General features: G+C 38.0%; 1 protein-coding gene across 7 annotated transcripts in view; it reads right to left on the bottom strand.

Annotated features, from left to right (window-relative positions):
* The window catches only part of SPHKAP (SPHK1 interactor, AKAP domain containing), a 151,146-nt gene that overhangs the window by 54,184 nt on the left and 69,917 nt on the right, over window positions 1-27,045 (bottom strand). For all 7 annotated transcript variants that reach the window (XM_057503479.1, XM_057503478.1, XM_057503480.1 and 4 more), the window contains one exon: window positions 23,979-24,086. In XM_057503479.1, the coding sequence (XP_057359462.1) occupies window positions 23,979-24,086 (108 nt within the window). The remainder of the gene's footprint in view (window positions 1-23,978; window positions 24,087-27,045) is intronic.

The following is a 27,045-nucleotide window of genomic DNA, read 5'->3' as shown; positions in this document are numbered from 1 at the left end:
GGTCTTTGATCCATTTTGAGTTTACTTTTGTATATGGGGTCAGACAATGGTCCAGTTTCATTCTCCTACATGTAGCTGTCCAGTTTTGCCAGCACCACCTGTTGAAGAGACTGTCATTTCGCCATTGTATGTCCATGGCTCCTTTATCAAATATTAATTGACCATATATGTCTGGGTTAATGTCTGGATTCTCTAGTCTGTTCCATTGGTCTGTGGCTCTGCTCTTGTGCCAGTACCAAATTGTCTTGATTACTATGGCTTTATAGTAGAGCTTGAAGTTGGGGAGAGAGATCCCCCCTACTTTATTCTTCTTTCTCAGGATTGCTTTGGCTATTCGGGGTCTTTGGGGTTTCCATATGAATTTTTGAATTATTTGTTCCAGTTCATTGAAGAATGTTGCTGGTAGTTTCATAGGGATTGCATCAAATCTGTATATTGCTTTGGGCAGGATGGCCATTTTGACGATATTAATTCTTCCTAGCCACGAGCATGGGATGAGTTTCCATCTGTTAGTGTCCCCTTTAATTTCTCTTAAGAGTGACTTGTAGTTTTCAGAGTATAAGTCTTTCACTTCTTTGGTTAGGTTTATTCCTAGGTATTTTATTTTTTTTGATGCAATTGTGAATGGAGTTGTTTTCCTGATTTCTCTCTCTGTTGGTTCATTGTTAGTATATAGGAAAGCCACAGATTTCTGTGTGTTGATTTTGTATCCTGCAACTTTGCTGTATTCCGATATCAGTTCTAGTAGTTTTGGGGTGGAGTCTTTAGGGTTTTTTATGTACAGTATCATGTCATCTGCAAATAGTGACAGTTTAACTTCTTCTTTACCAATCTGGATTCCTTGTATTTCTTTATTTTGTCTGATTGCCGTGGCTAGGACCTCCAGTACTATGTTAAATAACAGTGGGGAGAGTGGGCATCCCTGTCTAGTTCCCGATCTCAGAGGAAATGCTTTCAGCTTCTCGCTGTTCAATATAATGTTGGCTGTGGGTTTATCATAGATGGCCTTTATTATGTTGAGGTACTTGCCCTCTATTCCCATTTTGCTGAGAGTTTTTAACATGAATGGATGTTGAACTTTGTCAAATGCTTTTTCAGCATCTATTGAGATGATCATGTGGTTTTTGTCTTTCTTTTTGTTGATGTGGTGGATGATGTTGATGGACTTTCGAATGTTGTACCATCCTTGCATCCCTGGGATGAATCCCACTTGGTCATGGTGTATGATCCTTTTGATGTATTTTTGAATTCGGTTTGCTAATATTTTGTTGAGTATTTTTGCATCTACGTTCATCAGGGATATTGGTCTGTAGTTTTCTTTTTTGGTGGGATCTTTGCCTGGTTTTGGTATTAGGGTGATGTTAGCTTCATAGAATGAGTTTGGGAGTATCCCCTCCTCCTCTATTTTTTGGAAGACTTTAAGGAGAATGGGTATTATGTCTTCCCTGTATGTCTGATAAAATTCCGAGGTAAATCCATCTGGCCCGGGGGTTTTGTTCTTTGGTAGTTTTTTGATTACCTCTTCAATTTCATTGCTGGTAATTGGTCTGTTTAGATTTTCTGTTTCTTCCTGGGTCAATCTTGGAAGGTTATATTTTTCTAGGAAGTTGTCCATTTCTCCTAGGTTTCCCAGCTTGTTAGCATATAGGTTTTCATAGTAGTCTCCAATAATTCTTTGCATTTCCGTGGGGTCCGTCGTGATTTTTCCTTTCTCGTTTCTGATACTGTTGATTTGTGTTGACTCTCTTTTCTTCTTAATAAGTCTGGCTAGAGGCTTATCTATTTTGTTTATTTTCTCGAAGAACCAGCTCTTGGTTTCATTGATTTTTGCTATTGTTTTATTCTTCTCAATTTTATTTATTTCTTCTCTGATCTTTATTATGTCCCTCCTTCTGCTGACCTTAGGCCTCATCTGTTCTTCTTTTTCCAATTTCGATAATTGTGACATTAGACCATTCATTTGGGATTGCTCTTCCTTTTTTAAATATGCTTGGATTGCTATATACTTTCCTCTTAAGACTGCTTTTGCTGTGTCCCACAGAAGTTGGGGCTTAGTGTTGTTGTTGTCATTTGTTTCCATATATTGCTGGATCTCCATTTTGATTTGGTCATTGATCCATTGATTATTTAGGAGCATGTTGTTAAGCCTCCATGTGTTCGTGAGCCTCTTTGCTTTCTTTGTACAGTTTATTTCTAGTTTTATGCCTTTGTGGTCTGAAAAGTTGGTTGGTAGGATTTCAATCTTTTGGAATTTTCTGAGGCTCTTTTTGTGGCCTAGTATGTGGTCTATTCTGGAGAATGTTCCATGTGCACTTGAGAAGAATGTATATCCCGCTGCTTTTGGATGTAGAGTTCTATAGATGTCTATTAGGTCCATCTGCTCTACTGTGTTGTTCAGTGCTTCCGTGTCCTTACTTATTTTCTGCCCAGTGGATCTATCCTTTGGGGTGAGTGGTGTGTTGAAGTCTCCTAGAATGAATGCATTGCAGTCTATATCCCCCTTTAGTTCTGTTAGTATTTGTTTCACATATGCTGGTGCTCCTGTGTTGGGTGCATATATATTTAGAATGGTTATATCCTCTTGTTTGACTGAGCCCTTTATCATTATGTAGTGTCCTTCTTTATCTCTTGTTACTTTCTTTGTTTTGAAGTCTATTTTGTCTGATATTAGTACTGCAACCCCTGCTTTCTTCTCACTGTTGTTTGCTTGAAATATGTTTTTCCATCCCTTGACTTTTAGTCTGTACGTGTCTTTGGGTTTGAGGTGAGTTTCTTGTAAGCAGCATATAGATGGGTCTTGCTTTTTTATCCATTCTGTTACTCTGTGTCTTTTGATTGGTGCATTCAACCCATTAACATTTAGGGTGGCTATTGAAAGATATGTACTTATTGCCATTGCAGGCTTTAAATTCGTGGTTACCAAAGGTTCAAGGTTAGCCTCTTTAGTATATTACTGCCTAACTTAGCTCGCTTATTGAGCTGTTATATACACTGTCTGGAGATTCTTTTCTTCTCTCCCTTCTTGTTCCTCCTCCTCGATTCTTCATATGTTGGGTGTTTTGTGCTGTGCTCTTTCTAGGAGTGCTCCCATCTAGAGCAGCCCCTGTAAGATGTTCTGTAGAGGTGGTTTGTGGAAAGCAAATTCCCTCAGCTTTTGTTTGTCTGGGAATTGTTTAATCCCACCGTCATATTTGAATGATAGTCGTGCTGGATACAGTATCCTTGGTTCAAGGCCCTTCTGTTTCATTGTATTAAATATATCATGCCATTCTCTTCTGGCCTGTAGGGTTTCTGTTGAGAAATCTGACGTTAGCCTGATGGGTTTCCCTTTATAGGTGACCTTTTTCTCTCTAGCTGCCTTTAACACTCTTTCCTTGTCCTTGATCTTTGCCATTTTAATTATTATGTGTCTTGGTGTTGCCCTTCTTGGATCCTTTCTGTTGGGGGTTCTGTGTATTTCCGTGGTCTGTTTGATTACTTCCTCCCCCAGTGTGGGGAAGTTTTCAGCAATTATTTCTTCTAAGATACTTTCCATCTCTTTGCCTCTCTCTTCTTCTTCTGGGACCCCTATAATACGGATATTGCTCCTTTTAGATTGGTCACACAGTTCTCTTAATATTGTTTCATTCCTGGAGATCCTTTTGTCTCTCTCTATGTCAGCTTCCATGCGTTCCTGTTCTCTGATTTCAATTCCATCAATGGCCTCTTGCATTCTATCCATTCTGCTTATAAACCCTTCCAGAGTTTGTTTCATTTCTGCGATCTCCTTTCTGGCATCTGTGATCTCTTTCCGGACTTCATCCCATTTTTCTTGCGTATTTCTCTGCATCTCTGTCAGCATGTTTATGATTCTTATTTTGAATTCTTTGTCAGGAAGACTGGTTAGGTCTGTCTCCTTCTCTGGTGTTGTCTCTGTGATCTTTGTCTGCCTGTAGCTTTGCCTTTTCATGGTGATAGGAATAGTCTGCAGAACTGGGACGAGTGACGGCTGGAAGGACTTCCTTTCTTGTTGGTTTGTGGCCCTCTCTCCTGGGAGAACAGCGGCCTCTAGTGGCTTGTGCTGCGCAGCTGCGCGCAGACAGGGTTTCTGCTTCCTGCCCGGCTGCTATGGAGTTAATCTCCGCTGTTGCTGTGGGCGTGGCCTGGCTCGGGCAGCTGCTCCAAAATGGTGGAGTCGCGTTGGAGGGGGAGCTGCTGGGAGGCTATTTATCTCCGTAAGGGGCCTCCCTGCTCCCTGCAGCCCAGGGGTTAGGGTGCCCAGAGGTCCCGGATTCCCTACCTCTGGATTAAGTGGCCCGCCCTGCCCCTTTAAGACTTCCAAAAAGCACCCGCCAAAACAAAACAACGACCACAAAAAAAAACAAGAAAAAAAAAATTTTTTTAATTAAAAAAAAAAAAAATTTTTATTTAAAAAAAAAAAGGTGGTCGTTCGTTTTTCTTTATTCTCCGGTGCCAGCCTCAGGCCTCTGCTCACCGGTCTTTCTGCCCTGTTTCCCTAATATTGGGGTCCCTGTCCCTTTAAGACTTCCAAACAGCGCTCGCCAAAACAAAGCAGCAAAAAAGCAAAAAAAAAAAATGGTCGCGCGCTTTTCTTATGTCCTCTGTCGCCCAGCCTCCAGTGCCTGCTCACTGTTCTTGCTGCCCTGTTTTCCCAGTATCGAGGGCCCTACACTCTGGCCCGGATGGCTGGGGCTGGGTGTTCGGCAGCCCTGGGCTCCGTCTCCCTCCCGCTCTGCCTGCTCTTCTCCCGCCGGGAGCTGGGGGGAGGGGCGCTCGGCTCCCGCGGGGCCGGGGCTTGTATCTTACCCCCTTCGCGAGGCGCTGGGTTCTCTCAGGTGTGGATGTGGTCTGGATATTGTCCTGTGTCCTCTGGTCTTTATTCTAGGAAGGGTTGTCTTTGTTATATTTTCATAGATATATGTTGTTTTGGGAGGAGATTTCCGCTGCTCTACTCACGCCGCCATCTTCCGCCCCCTCCCCGTTAGTTTAGTTTTAAAACATTTTTATCAGTTTTTTTTTACAGATAACATGGCCTTTATAATAAGTGAAGCAAAATAATAATGAAAGATATGTACACACAAAACTGATAACCACTACCTCCTCTCATCTCCTCCCTCCTCCAATATCTATACCAGTGTGGTAGTAAATTTGAACGGGTTAATGTATATTCCTCCACATTTTTCTCTAGACAAATCTCTCTATATATCTAGAGATGTAGCTCTGTATCTCCATATCTATATCATTTATATCTATCAATATGTGTATGTATGTACACACAAATATAAGGAATTTTGTCCATGATAATAGAACTTTACTAAATATTTTATAACATGTTTTTTACATGGAGAACCATATATTTAACCACATATATTTTTTATTATTTTGCATGCACATACTATATCTTTCAATAAATGGGATCATAATACATGTTGGGTTTTCCATCCACAACATGTGAGAGTGTATTTTTTTGTTGGGGGGGTATGCTGAGGGAAACTGCAGTTTTTTATTCTTTTCTCTTCTACTTAGTTCACTCCACTCCTTTCCTACTATTTCCATGTAAAATCACCATTCTTTCCATACCCTTATGATAAGGGTGATAAGATCACCTTGGTGATCTTGTGATAAGAACTTGACATATAATATTCATGTGTGTGTGTGTGTGTATGTGTGTGTGTTTGTAAATGGGGGATGTGGACAATGCTCTGTGAAAATGAGATCATATTATATACCTTTCTTTTCATTTAGCTTTTCTTATTCAACACATTTTGGTAAGCCCTCCAAGTGCAGTGACATAACTCTAGCATATTCTTTACGTTGACGGCATTCTATTCTGTGGGCCAAGGTAGCAGCATTCATCCAACCATTCTCTCCTTCATGGGAATCACTTTGCTTCCAGGTTTGTTGGTTTGTTTTTTGCTGTTGCTGCCACTATGAAGAATGCCTCACAGATTCTCATTTTCAGTTGCTTTAGGGGTTCAGTACCAAAAGAGGGATTTCTGGGTTAAAGGACACATACATAACTTTAGTTTTCACAAATGCTTTGGTTTCCTATCTGAACAGGTTGGAACAGGTTGGAATGCTTAAACAGCATCAGCAATTTGTGAAGGCATCTGTTTCCTTGCATCCGTATCAGTAATATAGGTGTTCTGCTCTTTTAAGCTTCTGTTTTTATCACTAATAAGCATAAAATTAGAGCATGCTTCCCTGATGAAGTGCATGGATCTCCCCTGTTCTTTTTTCTTCCTTCTTTTCAGCATGTTTTTTAGTGGGAGAATTCAATGCACTCAATTTGCCATGTCCTCTTTCGTTAATTTTTCCAATAATTTGGTAAACCATTTCAATCTGCAGACTCAGGTCTTCTTTTTTTTAAATTAATTAATATTTTAAGGTATCACTGATATACAATCTTATGAAGGTTTCACATAAGCAATATTGTGGTTACTACATTCACCCATATTATCAAGTACCCCCCACCATACACCTTCTTGCAGTCACTCTCCACCAGTGTAGTAAGATGCTATAGAGTCACTACTTGTCTTCTCTGTGCTATACTGCCTTCCCCATGACCCCTCTAGATTATGTGTGTTAATCATAATGCCCCTTAATCCCCTTCTCTCTTCCTCCCTACCCACCCCCTTCCCTTTGGTAACCTCCAGTCCCTTCTTGTCAGATGCAGGTTTTTTTTAAGTTCAGATAAACATTTTTTAAATTATTTAACTATTGTTTTCTTTTCATTGCTTTTTTTTGTCCTTCTGAAGCTTTTGTCATTGCATGTTAGACTTCCCAGGTTTTTGAATACTTTTAATTTCTAAAAATAGTGGTTTGGGATGCTTCTTGTGCTGTATCCACTAGACTGCAAGTTTGAATCTCTGTAGTGACTGTATTCCATTTAACCTATCTTTTGAAATGTTTAGTTTTTACTAAAATAAGGGTTTTCTGTTTTAAGAATTTATTTTTATGCTGTGAGCAGGTGCCCTTAAGCGCCTAGTACTGCCACAGCCCAACCAGTCTAGAAGCACCAGTCTGTGTTTCAGCCAAGAGAGGGAGCTGTGCTGGAGTGAGACTTGGGTGAGGAAATGATGTGAGACTCCTCAAGCCACGTTCTTCCAGGGATAGTCTGATTTTTATTCATCATTAGACTGTCAGCCCCTTGTGTCTACCTAGTATACAGAAAGGGGCTATAGACATTTACTAAATTCATTTAAAACAATGCCTTAATGTTTAATTCCTATAACCTTCAGAATTTTTGTTTATAAACAACTGAGATGAATTTCAGCTAACACAAACAGAGAAGAAATTTGCTGCATGGATACTGGTTAACTTACTGAACCAGAGGGAAGTTCTGATGAACCAAGTTTGGAAAACTGAAAGGACCCACAAAAAGTTAAGTGGCTGGATCCGCTCTAGGTCCAGCCATGGAAGGAGTACTGCTGTTGTCACACGGTAGCTGTGAGTTACACTGTTGCCACTTAATACTGAGTGTTACCAGCACAGAATGAATTCTGAACTGCCCCCACTTTATATCCCATTTGGGAGGAGGAACATGTGATGGCCCAAGCTCAAGTTAGATGTCTGTGTGCTAGCTGGAGACTGAGTACCTACCGGTCCTTTCTGCCTCTATAGGAATTAAACACTAAGAGATTCCCTAAACAAAGGAAGGGATTTTATATGCTAAGCAGTCATAGAAACAACAGTGGGATGGTTATTTTTATGCATCAACCTGACTGACCCATAATAGCAAGTTAAACATTATTTCTGATTGTGTTTGTGAAGGTGTTTCCAGAAGAGATTAACAGCTTCCAAGTATATAATACATTATTGCTAACTGTATTGTATGTACACCATGCTCTACATACAAATGTTAGGACCTTTTTTTTCTAATTTTGTGAAAAATGCTATTGTGATTTTGATATGAATCATGTTGCATCTATAGATAGCTTTGGGTAGTTTGGACATTTTCACAATATTAATTCTTCCAACCCATGAACATGGGATATCTTTCCATTTATTTCTGTCTTTTTCAACATCTTTCATCAGTGTTGTATAGTTTTAATCCATAAATATTGCCCTGCCTTGGTTAAATTTATTCCCAATATTTTGCTGTTGTTGATACTACTGGAAACAGTCTTTTTCTTTTCTTTTTCAGGTACTTCATTGTGAACATATAGAAATGCAACTGATTTTTTTTGTATGTTGATTTTACATTCTCAACTTTGCTGAATTTGAACTAAGAGTTCAAACAACATTTGGTGGCATCTTTAGGGATTTCTACATTTAACACCATGTCATTTGTAAACAGATTCATTTTTTCTTTTCCAAATCGGATGCCTCTTCTTTTTCTTGCCTGGTTTCTCTGGCTAAGACTTCCAGTACTATGTTGAATAGGAGCAGTGAGAGAAGCTTTTCTTTTCTTGTTCCTCATCTTAAAGGAAAAGCTTTCAACTCTTCACTGTTGAGGGTGTTAGCTGGGCTTATCATATATGGCCTTCATTACACTGAACTACATTTCTTCTATACCCAATATGTTGAGAGTTTTTACCATAAAAGAATATTGAATATTGTCAAGTGTTTTTTTCTGCATCTTTTGAGATGATCATATGGTTTTTATCTTTTAGTATATTAATGTGATGTATCACAGTTACTGATCTAAGTGTATTGAGCCATCCTTGCATTCAGGGATGAATCCTACTTGGTCATGCTGTATGATGTGTTTAGTGTGCTGTTGAATTTTGTTTTCTAGTATTTTTTGAGAATTTTTGCATCTATATTCATCAGGGAATTGGTCTATAGTTTTTCCTTATAATGTCCTTATTTGGCTTTGGTATCAGTTGAATGCTATTTTATAAATTGAATTTGGAAGTGTTCCCTCATTGTCAATTTTTGATGAGTTTGAGAGGATTGACATTAATTCTTTAAATGTCTGATAGAATCTACCAGAGAAATCTTAACTTTTCTGTGTTGGTAGGTTTTTAGTAGGTAGATTCAATCTCTTTACTCATTATCAGTCTGTTCAGAGTTTCAATTTCTTCATGATTCAGTCTTGGTAAATTGAATGTTTCTAAGATTTTATCCATTTCTCCTAGGCTGCCTAATTTGTTGATGTATAATTATTCATAGTAGTCTTTTGTGATCTTTTATTTTTTGTAGTATCAGTTGTCATGTATCCTTTTTCATTTCTTGTTTAAGTCCTCTCTTTTTTTTCTTGGTTAGTCTAGCTAAACATTAGTTAATTTTATTTATATGTTCAAAGAACCAACTCTTCATTTTATTAATGTTTTCTATTTCTTTCCTGTCCTTGATTTCATTTTTTTCTGCTCTAATCTTTATTATTTCCTTCCTTCTGCTAATGTTAGGCTTAGTTTGTTCTCCTTCTTCTAGTTCCTTGAGGTGTAACATTAGGTTATTTATTTGGGATCTTTCTTTATTTTTCATGATGTATTCACTGCTTTTGTTGTATCCCATAAATTTTGATATGTTGTTTTTTCATTTTTCTTTGTCCCAAAATATTTTCTGATTTCTCTTTTAATTTCTTCTTTGATCCATTGGTTGGTCAAGAAGTGTGTTATTTAATTTGCATTTATTTGTGATTTTTTTTCCGGCTTTTCTCCTGTTACTGATTTCTAATTTCATACATGGTCAGAGATGTTTGATATAATTTCTATCTTCTTGAACTTGCTGTAACTTGTTTTATGATCTAACATAGGATCTAGCCTACAATATGTTTTACGTGCATTTGAGAAGAATATGTTCTGCTTCTGTTACATGGAATGTCCTGTAAATGTCTGTTAGCTCCATTTTGTCTATGGTATTGTTCAGATACACTACTTTCTTATTATTTTTTTGTCTGAAAGATCTATCCATTGTTGAGAGTAGGTTATTAAATCTCCAACTATTATTGGATTGCTATTTATCTCTTCTTTTAGTTATATTAGTATTTGCTTTATATATATAAGTACTTTTATGTCAGGTTGCATAAATACTTACAATTGTTATATCTTCTTAATGAATTAGCTCCTTTATCCTTATTTAATGCCTAAAAAGTGACCATATTTTAGCTTCAATTATCTTTTATTTGATATAACTATGACTACCTCTTCTTTTTTGTATTTGACATTTGCTTAGAATATCTTTTTCGATCCCTTCACTTGCAGTCTATGTGTGTCCTTAAACCTAAAGTGAGTCTTTTGTAGGCAGCATATCATTGAACATCAGTGTTTTTTTAATGCTAGAATTCATGCAGGTGGGAACTGTGACAGATTAATTCTATCCATACTAGATCAAACATATTAGGAAGTCACTTTTGATTTATATGATACTGTATTTTCTAGAGGTGGTCATACCAATATATATATCACTCCACATGCACTTTTCACAGTGTAACACTAACACTCCTCCATTGAGAGGCAGGGTCAGTGTTCCTTCCTCTTTTATCTGGGTAAGACATATCTATAGTAGGAATGATCCTGATATCTGAAGATAGGCTAAAAAGGCATTACAACTGCCACCTGGAACACAAGTCTTTGGAATCCTCAGCCACCATTTAAGAAGTCTGGTTACTCTGAAGACTGCATGCTGGAAAGACCACTTGGAGAGGCTACATGGAAATAGAAAGATATAAACTACAAGGCCCAACTGTTTGGGATCCCTGATGTTTGAGGCTTTCTGGTCCAGACGTCAGACATATAAGTGAATGAGCTTTCAGATGATCCCAGCCCCTAGCCTCCTGGTGAACTTATGTGATGCCCAGTGGAGCCAGCTTTCCAGTCTCCAGCTGAGTCCCAGACAGTATAGGGCAGAAATAAGCCACACCCCATGTCCTGTCTGAATTCCCGACCTTCAGAATTTATGGGCATATTGAAAAGTTGTTTTATGCTACTAAGGTTTGGAGTAATTTTTTGTGCATCTACACTAACTAAAACAGATAACTGGAGAAACAAAGGCTTTCAGAGTTGGGAAAAAACTTTTGGGAACATCTAGTCAAAACAATTATTTTACAGATGATAAAATTAGCTCAGAGGGCAGAATGGTTGACTCACCATCTAACAGCTTATTAGTGGCAGAGCAATGTTTTTTCCCTCCTTTTGATATGAGGAGAGAGCTGGTTTGGCAAGAAATACCCCATATGAGTTACTGGGTTGGGATAAGACCTTCTCTCTGAATGAATGTTGGATCCTATAGTTCCAGATACTCAGAGTAGTAAGACAGGACCAATGGCTCTGAGGTCCCCCAAAGTTACTGCAATGCCTTATAATATACTAGGCAGACCTAGTCTGGACTGTATTGTATGCATATGTGTGAATGAGTATGTGGGTGTTAAGTGGGGGTTGTTAGGTCAATGTAGGAATCTTTCCAACTCTAATTTAGCCAGAAGTATGACAGTGGTGGAAGCATGTCTGGAAAATTTAGGATAGTCTTTAAAAAATGCAGTATTAATGTACTGCTTAACACACAGAAAGAACTAAAACATGGTGGTGTAAACAAAAGCATGAGCTACATGAGATTTTCACATGTGAATGTATTGCCCCACGACATTCTCCAAATTAAATCAACATACCAACAATCACATAATTTTTAGGCACTGTGAACTCTTCAATCATCACCATGTAGTCGCTCTACTTTATCTTTTCAGAGACAACCCTGCTGCCCACAAAACCATGTGGACTGAAGGTTTACATGCCTCATCCCCCCGTGAGTGACTCTGATACATGTTATTTTAGCAGTTACTCCTATCATCATATAAGATCTATTTTTAGAGCACAAAATCAATGACTTTGGATCTGAAGTTAGCAGTGATAATGTGCCATGAGCAAGACCAAGGAACCATTCCCAGTGACTTACAGTAAATTTATGAGAGAACCATTCTGTGACATATTAGAGACAATATCAATATATATATTTTTAATCAAAGCAGGTTCAATGTCCAGTCTGCAAAAACCAACATGCAAGTAGACAAAGATAAACTTCTGGAGATTAGCCTCAAGGTCGAAGTTTCCATGATGTGCCCCTATAACCTTATGCTAAATAGTTATCTGAACTAAGGCAGGTTACATTATTGTGATAATTTGAAAAGTATTAGCAATGTAAAAATTACTGTAAATACATACTATGATCAAAAGTATTTAAATGCAAAAATATTCTATAGTGGGGGTTAACTGATTTAATCCCAGATCCATTATCTGTACTCTGTGTTAATGCTTATGAGAAAATTAATCTTGAATTATCGAAGCCTTCAGAAGTGCCCCCTGCTAGTATATGAGTTTGCCTTTATTTTATTTGAGCCTGACTGCCTGCCTTCTTTCCTTCCTTCCTTCCCTCTTTCTCACTCTCTCATGTATTCCTATTGATCAAGTTTCTGCTCAGCATGAGATAATCAATGCTATCACAGAAAAAAAGAGGTTATCTATTCAAAAACCAAGAAGAATTTGGCTTGAAGAGGGCACAGACTATGTCTATCTCAGTCACCCTTGTAGTTCCAAGGAGTAACAAAATCTCTATCAAGGAAGGAAGAACATAATTATGGAATTAAATTAAAATTACAGAATATCATCACAAAAATGAATTTCAAAGATGAAAGGTTTTTTACAATATCTGTATTTCTTCTCTTGTGCCACGAAGGTAGTAACCTCTTAGCACATTGTCTTTTGCTATACACAGATGTATCTATTTTTCAAAATTAATAATGACTCAGTTAGGGCTCCAGTATATGTGTAATGTCATCGTTAACTTCCTTCCTGAAATATTATGTCCAGAAATAGGGAAGTGGATCCTCTGATCACACCCTTTTTGAATAATCAAGGATTGGCTTTCCTTTGCTAGATTGCTGACAAGTGTTGATCCTCTGTCTGAATTGCAAACCACACATCAAATATTTCTCAACAGTCATGACTGTGACTTTTGCGATTTCTGGTAGGCTGTGATTAACAGGCTACATACAGTAAAATGGGATGGCAAATTAGGGTTTACAGAACTAAAAATACTGTTAGTAATTACAGCTTTGAGTAAAACAAAAGCTAGATTTATGCAGGAAGCAATACTGTTCTCCCATAAAATGCCAGATTACTCTTCGGAAGGGAAAAGAAAAGGCAACATATCTAATTCTCAGATGTAAGTCAGGGAAAAATGCTATGAAACATGTAATTTCTTAGGACACTTTGAGTAGCTCAATTAGAAGATGATGAGAGGTAAAGCATAAAAAACTTTACTAAAGTGAAACAAGAATAAAAGACTGTGGGAAATTGTTATAGAAAGGTCATTTTGACAAAAAAATTCAAAACACATCATGGCTTTAAGTAATGGGAAGCAGAGATCAACCTAGTCTTGAATGTAGAATGTAAAGTCCTTCAAACACTTGATGAAAAAAGTCCTGAGATCCCTCCCAGAAAACAGAAATGGTCTTTTTTTTATCCATACTACACCAATAATAGAGGGAATCAGTATTTACCTTCCAAAGTGCAAGCCGTATTTCTAGAACAGAGGTTGGCCATTCTTTTTCTGTAAAGGGCCACAGAGTAAATATTTTAAGTGGGCAGGCCACAACACTTTGATGGCGGAGAAACAGCCATAGACAATATGTAAATGAATGGGTATGACTGTGTCCAAATAAAACCTTACTTATAAAAACAGGAAGTGGGCCAGATTTGACCTGAGGACTGTATTTTACCAACTGTTGCTCTAGAAAATCAAAAATATGAAACCACAAAACTTTCCTTTCCTTACTAATCCTTTCATTGGCAAGCGACATGACCAGGAAGAAGTTGCTTGGAAAATGTAAATCAAAATACCTGGTTTCACTCATCAACTACATCACCTTGTGATCCTGGATAAGCATTAAACCTTTTAACACCCATTCACATTTCTTCACTTAACAATACCTATTCTGGCTACATCATAGGATTTCTGCAAAAACTCAATGCAATAATATTATTAGTGGAAGTAATTTGTAAACTAAAGCATTATAAGGCTCTCATTATTAGCAGGTGATAAGTGAGTAGAAAAAATATTAGATAGGCATCTAAAATGGTAGCAATTAAAAAACCCATATGTATGGAATCACTAAACAGTCACTTTGGAATTAAGGGGCCCTCTGTCTCTGTATAAAAATGAACAGTAGATTGTTCAGTTGCCATGGAGTCAGAGGGCTAGATATGGTGACACACAGCAGGGAGACAGTGCAGAAAGGGCTGAGAAACCGGGCTCTTGGTTAGATTTCCTGTGCCTTATTCCTGGCTCCACCATTCATTAGCTGTGTGACTTGGGAATACAATGCAAATCAGCCTTGTCTGGAGAAAGTATTATTCCCTACTCTGTAGAGATGTCTGAACTGAGGAATCTACCTCCTCCTGTTCTAAGCAGAGATTTCTGGCAGACCGCGAGTATTCAATAAGCATCAGTTCATTTTTACTAAAAATTTCACAAAGTCATGTAATACTGGAATAGAAGAGCTTACAGAGGTCATGGATCAGACATGTGAGTCATCTCTAAGATATGGTGGTTCTGTCTTCACCCCACTTCTATTTGAACACTCATTGTATGAGAAAGCTCATTACTTTGCACAGAACTCAGTACAGGTAATGAATCCAATAGTTCAATCATGAATATAGTAGTTATTTCTTCATAGAAAAAATAAGGCAGTATTTGGGCTTTATTGTCTATTTCCATTCCTCCTACACATTTCTAAGCTCAAGTAAAACAATGGGCTGTGTCTTGTCGTCTTAATAAATGGTGCCCACAGAGTAGCTTGTAAAATGTGACATTGGCTAGGAAATTTTCTTTCATCTACCTCCTGAAGGACTCGCTGTCAAATGAATGCCCATTTTACCTTGTGTGGACAGTGTGTGTTAATAATTACTTCCTGGCACTGATAATTAGTATTAACATTTTTTTAAATTCTAACCAAAAGATGATATTATTAACAGAGTAAGCCTACAAATAGGAAGGTAAGCAAATGACTACACAACTGATTTGAAGGGAGCTTAAAGCCTACATGAATGTTCCTCATAATTATCAACATGCTAAGGAAATGTTGAGCCCATTCATTTCATTTTTTAATATATTCATACATAATATTATTTTACACATAAGATTATATCATAATTTATTAAAATAATTAAATCGTACATAAGATCGTATCATAAATTAGTCAAGTTTCTTTTGGTTTTGCTTTAACACAAGTGATATGAATTTTCATGCACCACAGGAATCCATTATTTCTGTATCATCTTAAATGTCTTGTGGAACTTTATTTTAGGCAATCCCTAAAATGTTACTTTTGATTAGTTCTGAAAATGTTTTCAGAAACTAAAAACCCAAATGGACTTTGCCTAAGCAAATTAATTCCCTCTTCAGTTTCCAGGCACATGAAGAGGGCCCACGGCCAATTCTTTGCATTTCCTTTTTCAACTCCTCTTTAGATCAAAAGGATCTCTGCCTACATGATGGATAAGAAAGGGTTATGATGGACAGAGGAAAAGGGCATCTTTGCAAACAAACTTACTGAGGGAAGAAAAATAGTCAATGAAGCTGAGTTGTCATGGGAATAGCTTGAAGCCTCGGCAGTGATTGATGAGTCCCCTGTGAGGTCACTCAGGTAAGCCACATAGCTACCGCTAGTTCTTACGCCTTTTGGATGACTCAGACAGAAGGCGTTTTCACACACCAAGCATCAGAACACCAGCAATCTGCTAAGTTAACAGAACACCATGCTGAAGGTCAGTGTTAAAACAAAAAGGGGGGAGGCAAATTATGCAGCTCTCACTGATTGAGCAAAATATCACTTTCTTCCCATATTGTACTGTCAAGAACAATGAATAAGCATTTGAAAAGAGTCTTAAAATTGGAAAGAATTTTTGAGCTCCTGTAGGCTAAGTCACTTGGGAATTCATGGTTATAAATGAAGTATGACCTTTAATTTTAATAAAAGTTGTTTTATCCTGCACCTACCTCATATTATTTATAAACGCTATTAGACAATAATTGCAGTGACCAACAATTTTCTTTGGTGTATATATATATATATATATATATATATATCCATGAACTTCTAGCTGCAAATACATAAAAATTCTGGTGGTTTCAAGGATATATGATTAAATTCTCTTGTTGGTTGATAACATAATTAATGTGAGAACAAATGAGTGGCATATAGAGACAAGTGGGTCTGTTAGGCAATTAATACTATAGAGACCAACTCAGTTTTAGCTATTTGACATTTGTCATCCTTTGTCAGATCTCCTTTAATGTCTAAATAGAGTCCAGCCAAAAAATATATTGCAAGTCGATTTACATAGTATCAAGGGGAAAACTGTAGTTTATTTTGTGGTTTCATTGAAATTAGATCCCTAAAATTTAAAAGTCAATGCTGTTCAACAAGTTTTTAATGGCTATTCTGTACCTTGAGTGACACCTATTGAATGTTTTCAGAATACAATTAACAAAAGCATCTTCTGAAGTTGGAGTCCATGAGTTACAAGGAATTCTAGTCTTTTTCTTCTGAGGAACATCTCGCAAACATTCACTTGTCAACTTTGTACAAAACCAAGATTCTTTTCCTCAGGGACATTAGATGTCTTAACATGAATGAATGTTAACTCTACACGCAAGGCTGAATGGTAAAGGGTATTCGGCTAACTGGAGACACGAAACCCCTGACTCTGGAGTTGCAAGCCCTGCCTGGGTCACAAACCTGAGCACCACCGAGGGCCAGACAGGTGACATGGACAGAAATGGGTTGGAAATAGGGAACCACAGTGAGTTCCCAGTCTGGGATGACAGTATGAGGAGCTCTGGGGACCATCTCCCCAGTGAAGTGAGCAAAACTAGCAAAACTATAAAAGCAAATATTTTAATTCTCTAGAAATTGTCCTAACAATATATAAAAAATGACAAAACAATTTTTCAAGAAAAATCTCCTAAAACTCAGAACAGAAAACGTCTGTGTAAACCACAGCTCACTTTCTCCTTCCATCTGCCTCTCTTTGGTCCAGACTAACTTGGCCGAAGCTCCGGCTGGGTTCCCTCTCCCTCACTTTCCAAACAGGGGTCCCCGGCTCTCACAGGAAGTCAGAGACTGCCAGCATTTCTCATCCCCTCCAGCTCCAAACTGAAGGGGTTAAATTCCTGGTGAATGAAGCCAAGAAACAGAGTGCTTCTTTCCTCCATCTGGGCTCTACTCAGGCGCTGCCCCAGATATGGCAGGCAGACTCCTAGGGTCATGACAGGCCTCACTTCGGATTGTTTAAAGAGCTGAGGTTCCACACGGGGAGAGGCAAGCCAAGAACACCACAAGCTACTGCCCCACCAGGGCCCAAGGTAGTGGCTCAGAGGGGTTGCCCAGGAGGAGAGGTAGTCTGTAAGAAAAGGGGGTTCAAAAGCTCTCCCCAAAGAAACTGAGAATATTTGAAACAGAGTCTGGTGAAGTTCAAGCCTAAGGGCACCCTCCAAAGCAATACCTCCTCTTAATTGAGAGCAACAAGCTAAACCATAGGCCAGCTAATTTACTGGTGAGAACCAGGGAAAGATATTTAAGAAGAGCTCTCATGGGGTCAGAACATAACTTAAAATGGGTCTCAAAATCTAAGCCTGCCAAAATTTAATTGGATGGATCTGCTGAGAAATTTATTCTCCAGAGCATTGTTAAAATTAACAAAGCAATTAGCTGATAAATAGTGAGACAGGCAGGGTTGTTAATACCAAATGAAGCAGACAGCTTTAACGAAAGACTAGAGAGAGACACAGTCAAAGAGAGACCTGCTAAGACCAATGTCCTCCTAGGGGACTGTGTACAGTCCTCTGAGCAGTGACACCAAAGGCTTCACACTCTGATGGGGAAACAGACTTCACTAAAACAATCTTGTGAAATTTAAAAAAAAAAAAATTAAAGAAAAACGAAACAAGCCCAGGACAGGGTAGGAGAGGATAGGTGGGAGGGGAGTCAGTACCCAGAGTTGCTGTGATATATTATTTGAAATGCCCAGTCTTCTGAGCTTTTTAAGATGCAGACAAGTTTTGCTCATATTTCTATACCCCTCAGAAATTCTGGGGGTAGTCTGAACATCATTAGACCCAATAAATGCTGAGTGGATACAAAAGTTTTGGCATTACCACTTGAGATGATCAAGGGCTATGTTGCTTTGGCATAGTGGTACAGATATATCAGCTCCTCATGGCATTTATACTTATGGATGATATTCTTAGATATGTGTCATACATAATTTGACAGTAATTTATATGCAAACAGTTGATCTTAAACTTACTAAAAATAACCAAAAAGCCAAATATCTTTATGATAATATCAATTTAGGATCTTCATCATGGATTAGTAATGCAAATCTTCCACATCTCAAGAAAATATAATCTTACAATGAAGAAATTGTACTTTTCATTACATTTTAATAAAATACTATAATATTTTCTGGAGTGGGAACCTGTCAGAATCTCGAAAAGGTGTATTCCAAGCATTTAAGACCTGGGCTTTAGATCTGGCCTTGCAGCTGCTTTATTCTGGAGCTCTGAGAAATCCCTTCTCTTCACTGCCATCTTTTTTTCTCACCTGAAAAGTGAGAGGAATGGGCAATATATTTTCTCAGGTTTATTCTATCTCTTGAGCCCTGCAATTTCAAAAAATGGAAGCTTAATTACTCAGTTTGCCAGAATAGGAGAACACCAGGACATTCTGTTTGCCTACAATGTGGAGTAAATACACTAGCCAGCTGACGTTATATTTTGGTGCTACCACTGGCCCTGGCAAACGAATACTGTGAGTGTATCTTTCCAACGTCAAAGTGTTTCTTCATTGGCCTGTCATTTAGCGTAGCACTTTAATGACTAGGATCACAATGGTGAATAAGCTCCCTTGGAATTCACATTGAGTTCAATTTAAAACTAGAGCCACGGTCTTGAATTAGATGCTGAACTGACTCAGCAGCCCCCGGGGGGGGGGGGGGGGAGAATCACGTGATGCTGAGGTAGCCGGGGAACTGGGAATGTAATTATTTGTAACAGTGAAACCTGAAAATAAATCTAGGAACTTGGTGCTGCAAAGGATTTCAGGAGAGGAAATACCACAGCCTTTCATGGTTGTGAGGTTCTTCTTCACTTGTATTTTTCTTTCTGTGTTTGCTGTTGATTTTTGCACATTAAATCTGAGGAAGAAATATGTAGAGCTTTGAGCAATAAAATAATGACAGTGGGACTTAACAGGCAAAGCCAGAATTAAAAATCAAAACAGCTTCTGACAACCAATTAGAGAGGAAAAGTAAGGGCGAAAGATGAGTGTGATTCTAAGGATTATAGTGTGGGGAAAATGTATAGATGACACCACCAATAGAAAGTGAAAGTTTGGGAGGCAGAACATGTTCTTGAATATTTACCTCCAGTTATTTGAATTGGATTATTTCTGAGATGTTCAGGTAGGTTTATCTAACAGGCACCTAGAAATCAGCCTATGGTCCAGACATGGTGGTCACTGTCATATAGACGTGGCTAAAGCGATGAGGTATAGATGCAATGAGCAAGAAGAGACCAGGCTTTTGCCCGACCTTTGGGAAATGCCACATTTAAGTGCAGGTGGGAGGAGCAGAAGTCCAGGGGCAAGACAAAGAAGTATGATCCCAGAGGCAGGAAAATAACTGGAAAAGAGAGTAATGTTTTTGAAGCCATGGGGAAAATAGCTAGTTTTCAGAAGCTGGATAGGGGTATGTGTTCGTGCATACACACACACACGTGTGTGCACACACACACACAATAAAAGAAATAAATTGATGTAATTCATATCCACTGTCCTTTATTTTCCAGGTTAGGTGAGACTTTATTTTCCAAATAATTCTGGGAGTGAGACCACAGAGGGTGGTGTTTATTTGTGGGGAGAGGTGAAATTTGGACCAGATAAATCAGGTAGTGAGAAAGGGAGATGTAGTAATGTAGTCGGTCCTAGACTCACAGAATTTTTGAACTGGAAAGTATTTGAGGGATTGTTTAGTGACAGAGGTGCTAAATTAAATGCAAAGAGAAGTTGTCAGGTAACAAGAATGAGGCCAGGAGGGCACAAAATTAAATCACAGGTGTCAGAAATGGAGTCCCACCAGCTGATTTCATCCCATAGATGTGCTCTGTTTTGCATACACAATGTTGAAAAGAAAATTTCATTGCTGGCAATAGCTAGAAGTCAGATTTCATGCAGAAAACTCGATTTCTGACTTTTCTTGAAAAATTAGGAGAGCTTCAACCCAGGGCTCATATTCCTGTTTGAATAGAGGGGACTTGACAAGTCTTTTCCTTCCAGCTTGTGGGGGAAAATGTGGAAGGAGAAGCCTGGGTGCCCAAAGTAGGTCCATTAGGTGACAGGGTGAGAGTGCTATTCTGTCTGATTGCTTTCAAATTCACTGCCATGTAATTGCATTGTATTTGATAAAAGAAATAAAATAAACTCCGAATAAATGTAACAGATCTCAGTCTAGGAATTGGTTGCTTGCAATATTCCAGCGGTACTGGACTCTATTTGGTGGCTGAGGCAATAGCAGTAAATTAATTGACCTTGACCTGCAGGCAGAGGTGTCCTGAACTGGTTTTGCCTGTTATGAACCTTTCATTTTCACTCTTTTCTCCTAAGGCATATGGTCTTTGAAGCGAGCAACAGGTGGACTGGGATCATTTGGGAGGAGTGGAGGCTGTTTTCCTTTCCTGCCTTTGTAGGAGTGAGTGAGGTGCAGCTCGGGTTGAAACACACGAATAGGAGATACCTCAGGGGTGACTAGAGGTTAAAGTCTGAGAAACTGAAGAGGAGTGGTTGCAGCTGGGTGTGATTTTGCCCCTTACCCAGTCACCCCTGGCCAGGGGGCACTGGCAATGTCGGGAAGCATTTCTGCAGCTGAGGAGGGTTACTGTCCTGTCATGGTAGAGGCCAGGGATGCTATTAAACACTGTGCAAGGCACAGGGCAGGTCCCCACAGCGAGGAATCATCCCGCCTAACATGACAATAGTGCCAAGGGTTGAGAGACCTTGCTTTTGAAATTCATCCCTGGCTGCCCAGTAAAACTACCAGTGCTCCTGCTGACATAGGCTGCCTGCTGATTGTATCAAGTCAAACCTGAGGCATAGCTTAGCGAGGGGCAAACTTTCCTTCACCCTTTCAGCCATTTAAGATGCTTCTGGCAAGTAAATTAGGTTCTCCCAGATAATCTAATTAAAGCCACCATGGCAGATGCTACGTACCAGCTGATGTGCGGGGTGCCCTCTAGAACCTAAAGTGAGGACTGTCTCTAATCCTAAAGAGAGTCATACCCAAGAATAGGGGGATAGAAGTTCTGCTTTTAACATTTTCTCATTTCCTAATAAACCTTGTCTCACTGTTACAAAAGAGGGAAACAATATTCCAGAGGCTCCGAACTGAAAAACAGACATCCTGTGGTGGTCATTAGCCAGGTCTATTTGTTTATTTCTTCTAATTAAAAAAAATATATTTTTTTAACTTGAGACTCTTAAGTTGTAAAATTAATAATTCTATGACTTCCAACTTGTTCCTGATATTTTGGAAGACCTAACTAAGAAAAACATGTTGATTCAAACAAATAATCCTACTAAAAAGAAATAGAAATTATGTGGCCAATATCCTTGAAGTTGAAAGGTATTTAATGAGAAACATTGTTTATTGTTGCTGGCTTTTCTTGACTGATGGGCTTTCCACTCGGAGGAACATGGCTGTAATAGCTGGAATTGTATGAAATTTGAAACTCAGAGCTCTTCTGAGCTATTTTAATAATTCATTCTTCTGTCAAAATATATTTCAAAAACACGAGAGATGGTATGAACCTCCAGGTTTAAAAGTACACTAAGATCTAGTCATCTAATTGTACTTTTAGTAGCAAAAATATCAAGATACATAAACTATTTTGTATATGACACTCAGGCTTTCATGCTTAAATAATAATCTCTTGCTTTTGAGGGCACCCAGGGACACCCTCATCAGAGCACCCCACACTCAGGTGAATACCCTCTTCTCTACATACTCTCCCTGGCTCGACTGATCTTCCTCTGAGGGTCACCGTGAAGATCCCCAAATCTCTCACCTCTCACCTTGATCTTGCCAGCCACTGCGATTTGTACATCAGCTACCAACCTGGTATTTCTACTTGGTTGACTAAATACATTCAGCATCACCCACCCATCCTGTCTCCGAGCCCTTCCTTCCTCCTCAGTCCTCCCCATTGTCGTCAATGAAGCTTCCATCCACCTAGGAGCTTAAGCCAAAATCACAGGAGTCATTCTTGGTTATTCTGTTCCCTTCACCCAGTCCATTAACATGTCCTGTTTAAAATACATTATGCATAATTTTGTAACCTATTTTTCTATATGTGATCCTTTATTTCCATGTGCTTGAGTATTTGTTGCAAACCTGGTTTGTAAAGGATGCATAACTCTTCCTGGTATACATGTCCACCATTCCTTTAACCGCTTCTGTACTGTGGGACATGCAAAATCTTTTTGGTATTTGCTATCATGTGCTGTTGATTTTATTGAATACTTACAGCATACTATGTGGGGGTGCTGTTTAAGCACTTTAGAAATGCTAATGAATTTTATCCTTACAATCCATGAGATAAATACTATTATCATCTTTATCTTGCAAATAAGGAACCTGACATACAGAGAGATTGAGTAGCTTGCCCAACTCTGTAAAGCTAGAAGGGGATTCAAACCAAAGCAGCTTGACTCCAGAACTCGTGTTATAAATCAGACTTCTTAACACAGGAGCTGCTCAGATGACAGCTTAGACGAGTGTAGCTGCTGATAGGTTTTACTCTTCATTTCTCTCCCTTTTACAGTTTATAGCTGTGTAACTAGAGATCTGTAGCAGCAAATGCCTGAATTTTCCAACTCACCTCCGAATTGAATTTGCAGAGGAAGTATCACTATTAAATTACTTGTGGCCTAATCTTTCTTGTCTTCCCCAAAGATTTTTAGTGATAAGCTAGTTTTCTAGACAAGAGATCAAAAGTCCTAAAAGCAGAATCAAAATTATATTGCCTAAATAAGGAGGCTGAATTAAGCCTGCTGAATGGACTCTGCTTTCCTTGTGCCTGGACACTGCAGTGTGAAATGTTCTACATCCTCTGTCTGCCAGTTCTGGTTCTGCTCATTATATATAAAAAGCTTCTCTACCCCATTTTCAGTTTCCATTTTTTTTTTTCCTTTTAAACAGAAATGCTGGCATGCAACTTACCTCCAGGAATAGCTCAGAGCTGATGCTCTCAATTTAGTCATGAGAATTACATTTCTCTCTCCTTTGGAAATATTCTCCCCCAATTTCTGTAATCATTAACCCATAAAAGCTAGGTGATTTTAACTAAAAGGAAACATAGTTTTGTATAACATATGGAAAGGAGCATGTTTCACATATGAAGGAGAATCTCATTTCAACAATACGTACCACATTTAGTCACAAGAATTGTATTTATCTAAAGAACAACTATTCCCTTGAGGAAGGTTGTGTATGTAAAACTCAGCTCTAATATACTAAATGCATGCCTGTGTATTTCTTAGGTTGAAATGTTTTCAAATAATGACTACAATTGATAATAATGGTAGGACATTTTTATACAATTTGCATGTTGGAAAATACCTATTAGCAGGAGTTATAAAACACACTGAAAGGAATCCAAGAGAGCTCTCAAATGATCGTCTAGTTCTCATGATACATTTTTATTTCTGAATTTTCTTTTCTGTTTTGAAAATATAAGCATCATTGTTCCTTTTCAGAGAATTGATCAGGTTAATTCACCTCTTGAATGAGGAAAATTGGAGTAGAAACATGAGGTCTGTGTGTTATTTTGTCAACAGTCTGTCCAAACCTGTTATGTATTTTAGAAAGGATACTTCTCCAACCTTGTATTTAATGAATTATGGCATCTCTGCCCTTCATTTGAATACATGTGCCCGATTCCCTGCTTTCTCAGACTGCATCCCAGGAGTTGTGTTTACTTACAGAAGCACAGTTTTCAGACTTGTCTTCCACAAAACCAATCTGGCAGGGCGTCCTCTGATTCTGTAACCAGTAGTCTGTAGACTCGAGTAAGCTATTGCTACAAAGAACCTAAGGGAAATGAGAAAACCTTCTCAGTACTGTTTGACAAGGTTTCTATTTAAACAAGCAGCTCTTTCTGAAGGACCTGGACGTGTTTTCATTTCCTCCGAGCATCTGGATATTAGAAAAAACTTGCAGGATAAAAGCACCTTTAGAATGTGCAGAATATTCAACCAGAAATTGGTTTTAGAGGGGGATACTTAATGTTAATACTGATATTTCTTCTCTCTTCAAATCCAACATCTGGAAACTTCAGTAAATGTTTAACACATGGAAAGTCCATGAGATTACTTGGGGGTATGGTTCAATTGGCAGTGGGGCACACACATCATTTTAGTGTTAATGTTCTTTTACACTCTGTGAGTATTTTCAATGTTTAAAAACTTAGTATTTTCAATTTTCAAAAAACTAAAAGTGTAGCATAGGGAATAGAGTCAATAATAATATCTTTGTATGATGAAAATATCTTTCATGATACATGTAATTGTCAAGTCACTACATCGTACACCTGAAACTAACATAATGTTGTATATTAGTTATACTTCAATAAAAAGTCATGTTTTTCCTTTTAGCACGATATTGCTACTGAAATGATGATTCTTCAGTTCTTCAGCTTTGTTAACATATCTGAGAAAGAGGACACAATTCTTTTAGAATACCTAGGGTACTATGTTAAGTTTAAAAATTATTAGGAATAAGTATATTAGAGCAATCATTTTCCATGTAGAAACAGTATAGTAAAGCAAAACAAACTAGTATACATGAATTAACAAAAGCAAACGCGATTTACAAATGTGGTTTCTAGGCTTGGAGTTTAGGGCAAAAAGGAAAAATTTGAGCCAATACATTTTGAAGATGCAATCTCATAAATAACCAAATTATTTAAATTCTAATGTGTTTTCACACTCTCCAACTATTCTATATAAGGTTTTTTTCACCTTATGTAATATTTCCTGAGCTCTTCCAGTTCCCTCTACTTTATTAGGGTACATGTCTGCTACTATTTGACTACTACTTTTATTTAAGCAACATAATAGACTTAATCAGTTTGGTTAATGCCACAAAAATAGAATGACACTTCAATTACTTTTCATCTGTAAAACAAAGGATTGTGTTATTTTATTCTGTAAAGATAAAGACACATTAATTTTTGTCTCTGAATTTTTTCTGTAACTTTTTGTTTTAGCCAAACCACCGTATACTTTAAAATCTTTTTCCACTATATGTTTATTATTACCCACAGATGACAAATTTTCATCATTTTCCAAAAGAGTAGAAAGGGATATGTTGTGGATGAGCAGGCAGTTGAATGATGAACTCGGGTTATTACTGCAGATTAAAGTTGGTGATGGAATTTCTCCAATGTCCTAAAGATTTTACCTGAAATGTGGTTATTCCAACTTTAAGAGCATGGGTGTTGGTGGCCTAACTGGGCTGAAGTCCTAACTTGGTCACTAGTAGCAAGATGGTCTTAGGCAGATGACTTAAATTCTGAATTTCAGTTTCTACACACATGAATGGAGACAATAACGCCCACCTGGCAAGATCACTGAGGTAATCATGTCTGAGTATCAAACTCTGATGGTATCAAACTCTGAGAAGCACATGGCAGGTTAGCCTCTCAATACATGGTTTTCACTGTTACTATCTCCCGCTAACTATAAGGAAAATAGAAAATTGGATGCCTTCACTTGAAATTAGTGAATTGAAAGCATTTCAGATATGTGAAGATAAATCTACTTTAGCAAATACTCTGCTCTAAGGTGTAATTTTAGTTCTGCATTGTGTAATATTAATAGTTACAGCTACTATGTTGTGGGCTTAAAATGTGCTAGGAAATGAGCTAAATTTTTCATATATACATCGTTTTGGTTTTTTTTTTTTACTTTTTAATGTAATCCTTATTGCAATGCTCTAAGGTAGGAATTATTTTAAAAGTAAGGATCTTCACAGAAATTGTCATTTTGAAGACAAAGACCTTGAGGTTCAGAGAGATTAGCATTTCTTCCCCACATTGCTCAGAGTCCAGCTTTGGGTTTGTTTTTGAAGACACAAGGCCTGTGAGTGAATTAGCTTACCAGTGCTTTAATTTATACCCATGTATAAATGAGTCTAATTTGGAGTATGTTTCTGAAAAACTATGTGCCCCTTATTTTTGTAAATACAACTACATTTTCTTATGGACTTTCATTTTAAAGTTATTTTTTTATTCATGAAACTCTGAGGTAACATTTTTCTTTAAGGAGAAGAAAATTTCTGTGATGTAAATTATAATAATTGAATTAATCCATGTGGTTAGTATCAGTATTTTAATTTCTCAAAGGAGAGCATGATTTTACATCTATCTGAGTTAACATTAAAACAAGCTGATGTCATTATGTTTCTGCTCCTGGCCTTTCTATGATCTCTAGAATTCTGAACACTTGTGAATAAAACTAAGCCTTCATTTATTCTACATGCTAAGAACATTAGAGATTTAAAAGGCATCAAAGGAACATACCAGTTAATAATACAGTTTACTAAATCCTCTGACTAGAATCAGAATCCTGACTGAACAGAATCACTTCTTGGCCATTTCAAAGCTACTCTTCAAAAATTAGGCCCTGGAGCTCTTCTACCTTCTAATATATTCAAGGCACATAGTGTTCTAGTCGTAAGAAAACATATGTCAACAGAATAAAGCAAACATCACTTGGCCAAGTATATGAATTATTCTTATCCTAGGTCAACCCAAGAAGGGGCATAGAGTTCACACACAGTTTATGTGGGTTGGTGTGTCTTCCTGGTGAAACACAGAGAGGCAGAGATGGAGGTGCCAAAAGGCATCAGCCTGGCACTGAACTCTGGAAGATTCCCGCAGCTATGTTAGAAGGCCGTCTCATGACAAGACTGGCGAAGAGTAGAGTGGCTAACTCACCATATTTCTCTTGCATTTAATGTCTCTAACATAGGGACATGAGCACAGAAA

Source organism: Manis pentadactyla, chromosome 6 (genome assembly GCF_030020395.1).
Source record: "Manis pentadactyla isolate mManPen7 chromosome 6, mManPen7.hap1, whole genome shotgun sequence".
Classification (NCBI taxonomy): Eukaryota; Metazoa; Chordata; class Mammalia; order Pholidota; family Manidae; genus Manis; species Manis pentadactyla.
This window is presented reverse-complemented; position numbering and strand designations above follow the sequence as displayed.